Source organism: Macadamia integrifolia, chromosome 7 (genome assembly GCF_013358625.1).
Source record: "Macadamia integrifolia cultivar HAES 741 chromosome 7, SCU_Mint_v3, whole genome shotgun sequence".
NCBI lineage: Eukaryota > Viridiplantae > Streptophyta > Magnoliopsida > Proteales > Proteaceae > Macadamia > Macadamia integrifolia.
This window is the reverse complement of record NC_056563.1, coordinates 4,872,588-4,884,201: the sequence shown is the minus strand read 5'-3', so window position 1 is coordinate 4,884,201 and position 11,614 is coordinate 4,872,588. Positions and strand designations below refer to the sequence as shown.

Below are 11,614 nucleotides of genomic sequence, written 5' to 3'. Positions count from 1 at the left end.
AAATTTCAGAATTTGTATTATGGGTTTGTTAAGATACTTATTACATGAATGGTTTTATGATAATGGGCTATTTTCAGTATTTGTTCTTAATAAAGCAAGACTTGAAAGTTGCAAATGTGGCAACATGACTCCGTGTCAACCGTAGTTCGAAAGCAATGGTCTTTTGATAGGTCTATGTGACACTGACCCAAAAATTGTCCAACTTTACCAATTGACCACCGTTCAGAAGCAATACTAGTCTTACGGGATTCATGTAGCACCACTCAAGACACAGTTCAGCTATCAACACAGAGCAGAGGTTTATGTCTTGGATAATTTTAAGACAGCAGAGCTTACCACCAGCGCTTGGAAGTGGTCTCAGAAACACTCATTGCATTTGGAAGGTCTTGCTTGTTTGCAAATACAAGCAATGTTGCATCACGCAGTTCATCCTGCAACAAGGAATTTAAGAAAAGTTTGTGTTATTCTATTGGCATGAAGAACGTTTGCAGTGGAACATGTACTCTAAATTCTCTGTTGCTACACTACTCAACCTTACAAAACTTCAGACCAACCATTAAAAAAGAAAAAAGCAAAAGCCATGGCAGCAGGAACAGCAAAGAAATAAAAGCAGAGATGTCAAATCAGAGTCCAAACACTGGAGAAGAGGTTAAATCTGTTAGTGTATCAGTAACAATAATAAGCTTTATCCGTTGATCATAAACATCTAATCCATTGAACTTATATTTATCTGTCAACCATAAAATAGACTGTAGCTAGATTCGATTAGCTGTGTGTAAATTTATATTTTTTAAAATTTCCCTATTTTAGAGAATTTGGGCTTAAAATAGTTGGCTTTTGTCTTTTTATTTTTACTTCCAATGAAACAAAAGGAATGAGAAATCTTAAGTTTCCTTTTCACTTGCACCCATTTTACACAGGAACAAATGGAGTCATAACGAAAAAGGGCGGAGCACATTTCAAAACTTTCTGAAAGATATTACTAGTACCTCAGTCAACATTCGATGTAGTTCACCTTTGGCCTCCAAAATTCGTTCCTTGTCATTGCTATCCACTACAAGAATAAGCCCCTGAGTGTTCTGGAAGTAATTCGTTCCTTGTCATTGCTATCCACCACAAGAATAAGCCCCTGAGGGTTCTGGGAGTAATGTCTCCAGAAAGGCAGAATCTATTCAACAATCATAGCTTGGTGGAACATTATGAGTTAAATTTTTTTTTGGGAGAAGTAATACTCTACAATTTTAAAAAATAATATTGTTTGATTTCGGATGCTTTACGATCAGTTACAGTTTAGGTCAGTTTTCAGTCAGTTGCCCATCGGTCTATGATCGAAACTGAGGCTGACTAATTGCTAAATGGCCTGGAGTCTGGACTGAGATTTGACCATTTATTGAATGGTCGTTCCGGTTTTGGGTCGAACCCACCCCTATGTGGATTTGGGGACTGATGAGGTCAAAACTGGTAATATGTAATCCCGAAAGGGTAAAACACGAGTAAGGCACTAAGGCTAGGGTTTATTAAGCAAACACTTCTCTCTATATATAATTGTTAGGCTACATGTAGGGTTTGGAAACTTTGGAGGTCAATTGTCAAGCTTCTCCACGAAGCTGAGAAAATTGGTACTTCGATCTCGTCTCAAGCTTGTCGATTATTATTACTTTCATTGATTTGATTTTATTCTGGTACTTTTTCAAAGTAGTTCTTCATTTGCTTTTAGTTTATGACTTCGGTACTTGAATCCTCATGCTCTTGCTGCTGGTGATTGGTGTCGTTGCTACCCATCTGCTTCATCTTCTCTCTTTAATCAAACTAAAACAAAATGTTCGGGACTAGAGAGTGCAGTATGCGAAGGAGTTACAGGTAAAGAGAAGAGGGACATACAGAACAAGTTTTGAGAGGGCTGGGAGACTGGAGAGAGCAAACGGAGTGGGTCATATATAAAGCAGAGGGAGGTACTGTACCATTGGTCTTATCAGTGCTGAGTGGGAATGAACAACTGTGATCCCCCCCTTTCTCTCTCTCTCTCTCTCTCTCTCTTTCAACTTCAAAGATCAGTAGGTCATGACTCGGTCCAAGCAAAGCTATCACAAGGGCATGTTTGTGGGAGATGCAAAAATTTTCTACACTCGCTTGTTTTTCGATGCTCTTTTATTATCTATCTTTCGATTCTTTCCTCATTCCTTATTCGAGTGCATCATATATAAAGCTGTGGGAGATACTGTACCATTGGTCTTATGTGAGCTGAGTGGGAATGAAAAACTGTGATCCCCCCCTCTCTCAACTTCAAAGTTCAGTTGGTCATGACTCGGTCCAAGCAAAGCTATCACAAGGGCATGCTTGTAGGAAATGCAAAAATTCTACACTCGTTCGTTTTTTGATGGTCTTTGATTTTCTATCTTTCCTCATTCCTTACTCAGTTATCGACTCATCATACAGTGGTAAAGTCCAATTAAAAAATCTTTTGATGTATTTATTTGTCTTGTTTGTTCCATAGTTGAGGTGCGCCAAACATGACTGGCTTCCTCAAGTCACTCACTCTTTGCATGTGTTTGAAATCTGATTTTATCTGTGTAGAATAGGTTATTTGTATGTTGACGGTAGTTGGTTTTGTTGAATCTGCGGGAGATTGGAAGTTTCGGATTATACCGCTTTAGCTGGATAGTTGATAACAGTGTTCTTATCGTATTTTGGGTTTTACTTGTTCCTCATTTCTTGTTGCTTTTGGGTTTTCTTTGTATGTTTTGTCATTTTTATGTGAATGGTTTAGTTTACTCATCAGACTGAAGTATTTATGTTAGTTTAGCAATGTAATCTGGGGTTGTAGGGAATTTCAAAACTTGTCATTGTTAATCGTATCTTCTTTGTTTGTTTCTTCTGGTGATGTCATGAGCTTCTGGTCAATAATCTGACTGTTGTCAAGGTTCCGATGCCCATGGGTCCCGCCACTCGCCTCGTAAATGGTTTTAGATGATCCCAAATCATCCTCCACACCTTCCTCTTGATGTGAACACCTTTTGGACCTAAATGTGTGGGTCCTCGTGTCCCGAAACTCATTTTAACCCGATTGGTTCAAAAGAGGCCCAAACCAAACAAACCCTTAGGCCCAAATTAAGTTATAAGTTGGGAAATGAGGATTCATTTCCTTATTTCCCTTGTGCCCAACGTAGGAGAGGAGAGAAAGAGAAGAGGAAGAAGAAGAAGAGGAAGGAGAAGGGGATTGAAAACCTACCTTAGTGCCGGCTACCGCCTTGTTGTCGGAATCGTTGCCGGAGGTAAGTACAACCTCTCATGCCACTCTCTCTCTTCATTTCGACCTAGATAAAGCTAGGAATGGATGGAATCTTGGTGTACACACCATTAGGGTTGTAGGATGGGTGTTTTACCCTCCCGGTGTTGTTGCCAAGCTCGAACCAAGCCCGGTGAGCTCCGGCAACATGTAATGCCAAAAGACCAACTAGAGTTTCGATCGTTCGATCGATATATCTCCCAGATGGCTTGGTGGAAATGGAATTTTCTTGGCTTAGAATGATGCTAGAAACATCCCCTGTAAACTCCACGGAACAAATCCCGGTGATCGGGCCTGAGCTGGAAAGCCCCTATTCGAGTTGAACCTTTCTGTGTCCAACGAAAATATGGCACAGGAAGCACTGTACCTATTTCTGGTGGACAAATGAGCGTAATGTGCTCTCTGTCACCTCCACTAGAAACAGGACTGATATTTTCGGTGGAAATGCCCTGTTTTTGGTGGGTGTTTCTGGTGATAGTACTGTCACCTAAGAACTGTCTGTACCCTTTGGGGGTGACCTATGTGGGTCCCTCCCGATGTTTTCGATACGTATTGATGTACGATTCCATTTGTGTTTAGGACAGTGATGCGCACGTGCCCCAAAGTTGAAATTGATTTGATTGATCGGTGCCCTTACTTGAACTCTAAACCAAATAAAGATCAACAAGGTAAGGGATGAATTGTGTTTATTTTTGAAATGTTTATTATTTATTAAATTGCTCACATGCTTAAAATTATATTTTTAATTGAAATTGTCATTTCATGATCATGATCATGATATGAATTATATGGAATGTATGATGGGATCCGATGTGGCCGAGGTGGTACCAGTACCGTGATCATCGTATTTATATTGGACGTGTGTGTGAGACAGAATCTGGCATGGCCGAGGTGGTATCAGTGCCATGATTGCCATGTGTATGTTGCATTCATGCATAGATTGTGTGCATTAGAGTTATTTGTAGTCGCGGGTTACACTTTGTGGCTAAGGTCTCGTTGGTATCGTGTACCCCGGGACTACATTTGGAAATGGATACACTTCGTGGCTGAGGTCACTTAACTGTGATATGTATACTAGATTAGGTAAATGGTCTCGGATTTCACTTTGTGGCCAGGGTCTCTCTAGTATCATGTACCCAGGACTGTATTTGGAGATGGATTACACTTTGTGGCCGAGGTCTCTCCGGTATTGTGTAAGACATACTAACTGTATCATTATGAAGGCATGCAGTATATATGTGGTTAGGTATCACTCACTATGATATGCACCCTTGCCAACAGGGGTTGAGGTGTTGGATAATCCATTGTGGTATGTTTGATGTGTCTTTCCAAAGTGCCATTCCCGGGGTACGATGTGATTGTTGCCAAAGGTGAGAACCTGTCCGGCGTGGCCGATGTGTTACTGGTGCCATGACTGCCAAGAGGGGGTTATCAAGGGTTTTTTGGGTGACCCATGGAAGCATACGGGGATCGACAGGCTTCTAATCATGATTAGGGTTTGTATCGCTACATAGTCAATGTCGTTTCTGAGATGAGGGATACAGCCTAATGCACCGTAGTAGCAACCACCAGACTTAGTTTGTATTGTTAGGTGGATAATAAATAAATGAACTGCATCACGAGCATCATGGACTATGTGTTTAATTTTTACAAACATGCATCATAAATTACTACTACTATTGACTTGCTTGGATGTGCTTGACCCCACCCCTCACTGAGCGAGTTGGAAAGCTCACCCCACGTATACACCCCTTTTTAGATGATGATGCAGGTATCGTGGTACCGATGGCAGGTGATCTAGTATCTTCTGGGTCAGAGTATGGTGTGAACGACTGGTGGATGCCAGAAGTGGAGTAGCATGATCAGGACTGTGCTTACGTCGCACCGGGAGATTGTATATCATATTTTGATATTTTTGGATATAGCTGTGGATTGTATATATTCTTGAGATTATAAGTATATGTCATGGATTGATGTAACAGAATAACTTGGTTATTGCTATTATATTACCATTAGATGCTTCCCATTTTACTTATAATTCTGCTACTACACTCTGATTCCACTGCTTATACTGGTTTGTGATGTGAGATTGTGAAAATGTTAAGGTACTGCTATCAGAGATCCTGATAGGTTGTAAGACAGGTACGTGTCTTACTCACACCGCCAGTATTCCTAATGGTAAGTTGGGTCTGCCAGTAGTGGGGTGTGACAAAATCAACTCTCAAAGTGAGAGACAAAGGACCAAAGTTAAATATGCCTATTACTACACTCCTCAGAGAAGGCAATATAGACCTCAAAGAGAATATTCTATTGAAAGGACCTGAAGGCAATTCCAAGCCTATAGAACTTACCCTCAAGAGTCCTATAGACCTCATGGGAAATACCAATCCCAAAGATCCTATAGACCTCAAAAGTCCCATGGAACTCAAAGATCATATAGATCATATGGATCATATAAAGCTCAAAAGACTCAAAAGAACCCAAGGTCATCTCAAAGACAAAACTAGAGACCTAAAAGTTACAAAACCACTTGGGTCCCAATAGGGACATTTTGACATTAGCAGTGACACACCCATGAGATTATGGGGACCAATGTACAACTAAATTCTTGTTGTAGGTTTGCCTGAAGAAAAAAAATTAAGCCAAATGGGTGATAGACAAAAGATGCTCCAAGCACATGACATCCAACAAAAACTTGTTCTCAAGCTTACAAGACTATGATGGAGAATGGGTCTCATTTGGAGATGACAGTAGAGGAAAGATTACTGGAATTTAGAAGATAGAGTTAGGAGGTATTTCTATCTCAAATGTGTATTACGTCAAAATCTGAATTATAACCTGCTTAGTGTTAGTCAATTATGTGGAATACGTTATAAACTAGAATTTGATGTATCACATTGTTATATCACGGATACAAATAATGATTTGATCCTAAAGGGAACTAGGAAAAATAATATATATATTTGCATGGTAGAAGAAACAAGCCCCTTTAATACTTGTTTGGTTTCTAACCATAGTGAAACATCACTTTGGCATAGAAGGCTTGGTCATGTAAATGTCAAGCTAATCCAAACCATAGTATCAAAGGAACTTGTTAGGAATCTTCCCAAGATCAAATATGCTAAAGATGACTTTTGTGATGCATGTCAAAAGGGAAAACAAACCAAAGTACCTCATAAGTTGAAAAATATTGTTTCCTCATCTAGACCTTCCGAATTGTTACACTTGGACTTATTTGGTCCTATTAATGTATCTAGCATGAATGGTAAGTCCTATACCTTTGTTATAGTCGATTACTACTCTAGGTATACTTGGACACTTTTTCTTAGAAATAAAAATGATGCCTTTGATGACTTTGTGTCCTTGTGTAAAATGTTACAAAATAAAAAAGGTTTTTCAGTAATCTCTATGAGGAGTGATCATGGAGGAGAGTTTGACAAGATACATCAATTTGATGAATATTGCAACAAGTATGGTATAGACTATAACTTTTCTGCTCCTAGAACACTCTATTGTGGTCAAGAATCTGTGATGAGTTGAATGTCGATCCTGCATAAGCATAAAAGGTAGAGGCCCAGAGGTGGCTCTTGGATTAGTCCTCCGACACCCAAGTCAGAGGCCCGTGCAACAATGTTTTTAGAAGAGTTATGGCATGAGTGTGTTGACTTACCTGGTTCTATCTTACGGATCTCCTCTTATAGGATTCTTCCCTCTAGAGTCCCAGTAGGAAACGTCCTCCTACTCTTCGAGACTAGCGATTTTGGAGGACTCCATCCTTCATGTTCCCTTTCCTACCTGGGGATAGTCAGCTACCTGAAGGAGAGTGGGTAAAGGCCAGGTATGACGAGCTCAATTTCCTCAATGAAAGGCGTATGAAAGCCATAGATAATCTAAAGAAATATCAACTGAGATTGGCCAGGGCCTTTAACAAGAATGTGAAGCCTCGCCACATGGAAGATGGTGAACTTGTTCTGCACGAATAAAGAGCTCCAATTCATGACCCAAGAGGAAAATTCAGGCCCAACTGGAGTGGCCCATTCACTGTCAAAGAAATTCTACCAGGCAAAGCTATGAAACTCATAGACCACAACGGCAAAGAAATACCTAGACTGGTTAACATAGATCAACTTAAGAAATATTATGTTTGAAAGGGTGAATGTCCTGAACTACGTCAGACCTAATTCCTTTTGAGGGATACGTAGGCAACTTGACATGTGCAAGTGCGGTCCTAACCATCTAAAGGCAATAAATTGGTTCCTAAATTAATAATCATAGTATCTTAAAAGATTATCATAGATTGCATCCCCCAAGAAGCGTCATTTGGCATGCAAGGCCATTAGGTATCTGTTATTCCCCTACGGTCCATCAATTCTTATCCAGGATTCCATCCCCCAAGAATCACCATTTGGCATGCAAGGCTATTAGGTATCTGTCGTTCACCTATGGTCCGCCAAACTCTTATCCAGGATTCCATCCCCTAAAAGAAAATCGTCACCCGGCACTAGTTTATCAAGGCCGGTTTATTCCTTATCCTTGGTTAGCCAAAAAAAAAAAAAAGAGAGCTTGATGCAACAGTGGTAAAGGCTTGTTTGAGTCATTAGCCAATGAGTAATGCTTTGATAAATCATCATATCTCTTATGTTTGTGATGGTTTCAGGAAAAGCCATGAGCTCGTTAGATGAGATGTTGAGGAAATGGACCTTGGACATGAACATGAGGGTGCTAGGATTGTTGGAATCCATGAATGTGTCATTTCTTGGTCAGATTGGGTGTGTGAAATTGCATCACCAATTACTCCGGCAGATGCCTCAACACTGGGATGCCAATCTGCATGTATTTCAGTTTGGATTAGTAGAGATCTGCCCAACTCTTGAAGAATTCCGAGTTTATGTTATCTCCACCCAAAGGCAGGATGTTCCAACCACCTTTGAAGAAAGATTATTCAGAGGAAATTCAAGACTTCTTCGGATGGAAAGAAGAGGAAATGAAGTAATTCGTCAGGTATGGGAAGATCGACATTCTGAAAGTGGCCCAGATCTTTGTCCAATATCTACCAATGGGAGGAATCCATCAACAGAGATCATAAGATGCTTATTTACTTTGCATGATAGCTCGTTATGTTCTGCACTGCCCATTTTGGTTAAGGTGGTAAAACAATTGAAGAAAGGATGTGACATCATCCCTGCGGTTCTTGCAAAAACATTCAAGGGATTCGATGACATAAGCCATGGCCATAGATTTTGACTAGATCATTATCAAGGGAATCCTGCTATTTTTTAGATTTGGTTCTTTGAGAAACTGAAGTTAACCAAGCCATTAAAAGGAGGCCCACTCAAAGCTCTTTGCTACCAGGATAAGAGGGAAGTTCCATAATTCAACCTTATCACTGACTGGGAGAAGTACCTGCAAGAAAAGACTGTGCAAGATATCGCGTGGAGGTGCCCAGGGGGGCCACAAGAAGATTTTTCTGTTGAAGACCCTTGGCTACAATTACGTCAGGTTGATGGGGTTGACTCACACATCATTTTACCTATGTACATCAGCCAACAATATGGGCTCGAGGTGATGGACCCAGAGGAGTTGGTGGACTTTCACCCACCTCAAGAGTTGTCTCCCCACCTTGTTACCTATCTATCCTATCTATGGTAGGAAAATTGTTCCCCTTTCTATGTAATTCACTTGGTAATAGAATAAGGAAATATTTGGATTTTTGTGTTATCCCGATTATTCTAATTGTGACTTGAGTTGTGGAATTGATTATGCCTAAACATTTTAAACCAAAAAAAAAAAAAAAAGATTTTCTTTGTGCCAAAGGTAGATTCTCATTCATAAGATGCTAAAATTAACAAATAAAGGGGAGGAAAAAAGAAAAAGAAAAAAAAAATATACACATGTGTTTACACTTGCAGGAACTATAGGAACAGGTCTTTAGGGAGTAAGGTCATCATCTAAACCATACTCTGAATCACCCTCATAGAATACCGGGGAACTCAAGGGTGCTAGTCCAGTCTACTTCAGCCTCTGTGTTATACCGTTGGACCATCAGGACCAAAAGGGGTGCATACTGTCTCCTTCTCCAGGAAGGCTATTTAGTCCCTATCCCAATCAAGAAATGAGTCATCCCATACTCCGTCAGCCAAACTCTCAATCTCGTCTGCAGGGATTATCTTTGGGTAGTGCATAGTGGGTGGAGGAAGACTGTGAGAGAAGCATGACTCAACATCCAACCACTGGGGTACTACTCTCTCTCTCAGATACCAGACGTGGCCCTATATGCCCCAAAAAAGGACCCGGTTCTCGGATAAGTGTCTAGCCAATACAACTCTTTCAAAATGTGGAAATATGAGGCATTGGAATGGTCTCCAAGTGACCTACAAATCCAAGGAAAAGTAAGTACAACACAAGATAAAAGGAATTTCAGTGTCAAATGTGGCATACCTCAGTGAGATCATTCAAAAGAGAATGAGCGGTGGTCCCCGGAGGATGGCACCGAGCCCTGAGCACCTGATTGTCTCCCCATCTTGTGGCTATGGGGAAGAAAAATGCCTGAGGATCCCTCATTCTGGGAGCTATAATCCCCAAGTGCTCAAAGCACCAAGGCTGTTGTAAGAGATTAAAGTAAGGAAGTGTAATCCAAATGAATGAAAGGAAATAGGTACAAGAAGGAAAATTACCTGGAGGATGAAACCCGCTCCCTTGAGACCTCGATTTCCAAATGACAATAGGTTTATGGTCCATAAGAGATATGCGTAGGCGGCCCCTCTCCAATCCCAAGAATCTACCTCCCCAAGATTTCGGAAGAAGAGTACCAGGCGAATGTCTACTCCCCCTCGGAGGTCACTAAAAAGGCATTGACTTGCAGTAAAAACAAGAAAGAATGGGCCACCTGTGCCATGTTGCCTAGGTTCACCCACAGGCTGATTTTCCACCATCGTGCACTGGTCACCCCTAGATGGATTTGTGTCTGGTCAACTGCAATGGTAAGGCCTGTCAATGGAATGAGTTTATATGAGATAGTATGATTACACGATGCCACCGTGTCTCATTCCACGAGCCACTATGCACTCATTTTCAAGTCGACTATGACATCTAATCTAGCATGCAAATCATGTCCAAATGAGATTCCTCCATCACATACATCAAGACATAATGAATATTCAAATATAAAATAGAGCATTGCATATTATGTAAATGCACATTCAATGCGTGATATGGCATACGTGATGTCTAGTCTACACACAAGTTACATGGTGACATGGCTAGACTAACACATGTTAAGTGATGTATAAACACTTTGAAATTAAATCAAAGTCCACTCGCCACTTACCTGTATAAGTACGTGGTGTTTGCACCCGATACATAGGAGATCCGATGTGTGGGTATACGTATAATGAGTGTAACCTATCATAAACGTAATGATTTATCATTTCACTATTTTGGGGTTAAAATCATCATGATTGAACACTCAAATCAGGTTTAGAATCATAAATGGGGGTTGACCATCTAATTTGGGCTCATTCTGGGTATTCTGGCATGATAGGTGGGTTTGGGACTGATGAGCACAATAATGTGTGAAATCTTATGGATATAAGTGTACATTTTGCCCCACTTGGATAGTACTACTTTTATTTTTCTTGTTTTTTTTTTTCAGTTTCCAAGTCTACAAGAGAAAGTGCTTAAAGTGAATCAAGAACCAGTCCAAAGGTGGGACCCACTTATTGGTACCACATCCTCTCTCCTTGCCACCTCACAAGATCTTGAAGATGCTATGCAGAGATTCCTTTCTAATTTAATCAAGATTGTAAGATATTGGTTAATATTGCAAGGAAGGAATAGAATTTGTTAATTTTGGAAACAGATTCTCTCTTTCCTCACACAATATCTCAGAGAATGAGGACTTTTACCAAGATTTTATTTTATTTTATTTTCTTTCTTTTCTTAAAGAAGACTTGTAGAAGGAAGGAAGCAAGACAAAAGCCCTATAAAAGCCCCTTCCTCCCCCCTCCTATTTATTATTATTCTCCTTAGTTTACTTTCTAGTTTATGCTTAGTTTTCTTCTTTCTCTCCCTCTCTCACTCTCTTTCTTTTTAGTTCTTCTTTATTTTTGCTTTAATCACTTTTGTAATAGTTTTTTATGTCAATTAATGCAAGCACTGTTTTATTCTTATTCAGCCTTTTATGTTTATAATCTATGCAATTAAGTTGTAATTTTTAAATCTATAGTTCTAGGCTTAGATCTAGGTGACACGATCACGAGCTGTGGAGCAATTTTTTTTCAAGTTCAGTTTTTTTTTTTTTTTTTTTTTTTTTTTTTTTTTTTTTTTTTT

The 11,614-nt window shown here is 39.9% G+C and overlaps 1 protein-coding gene and 1 long non-coding RNA gene across 2 annotated transcripts; one reads left to right on the top strand and one right to left on the bottom strand.

The window, feature by feature from the left end:
- The first annotated feature begins 1,547 nt into the window (after positions 1–1,547).
- Positions 1,548–5,208, top strand: LOC122085151. Its single transcript, XR_006142032.1, has 3 exons — positions 1,548–1,619; positions 3,866–3,954; positions 5,046–5,208. It is a non-coding gene; the product is annotated as an uncharacterized LOC122085151 (long non-coding RNA).
- Positions 5,209–9,200: 3,992 nt separating this feature from the next.
- On the bottom strand, positions 9,201–10,218 carry LOC122083853. The gene is made up of 3 exons (XM_042651765.1): positions 9,961–10,218; positions 9,725–9,886; positions 9,201–9,657 (listed from the first exon to the last, which is right to left on the bottom strand). The coding sequence occupies exons 1-3, from the start codon at positions 10,216–10,218 to the stop codon at positions 9,556–9,558; spliced, it is 522 nt and encodes a 173-aa protein (XP_042507699.1). The 3' UTR covers positions 9,201–9,555.
- Between the last annotated feature and the right edge of the window lie 1,396 nt (positions 10,219–11,614).

Coding starts and splice junctions, on each gene's coding strand:
- LOC122083853 (XM_042651765.1), bottom strand. CDS start 10,218: ATGGTGGAAAATCAGCCTGTGGGTGAACCTAGGCAACATGGCACAGGT. Junction 9,887..9,960: donor GAGCGGGTTTCATCCTCCAG/GTAATTTTCCTT, acceptor CTCTTACAACAG/CCTTGGTGCTTTGAGCACTT. Junction 9,658..9,724: donor TTTTGAATGATCTCACTGAG/GTATGCCACATT, acceptor TTGGATTTGTAG/GTCACTTGGAGACCATTCCA.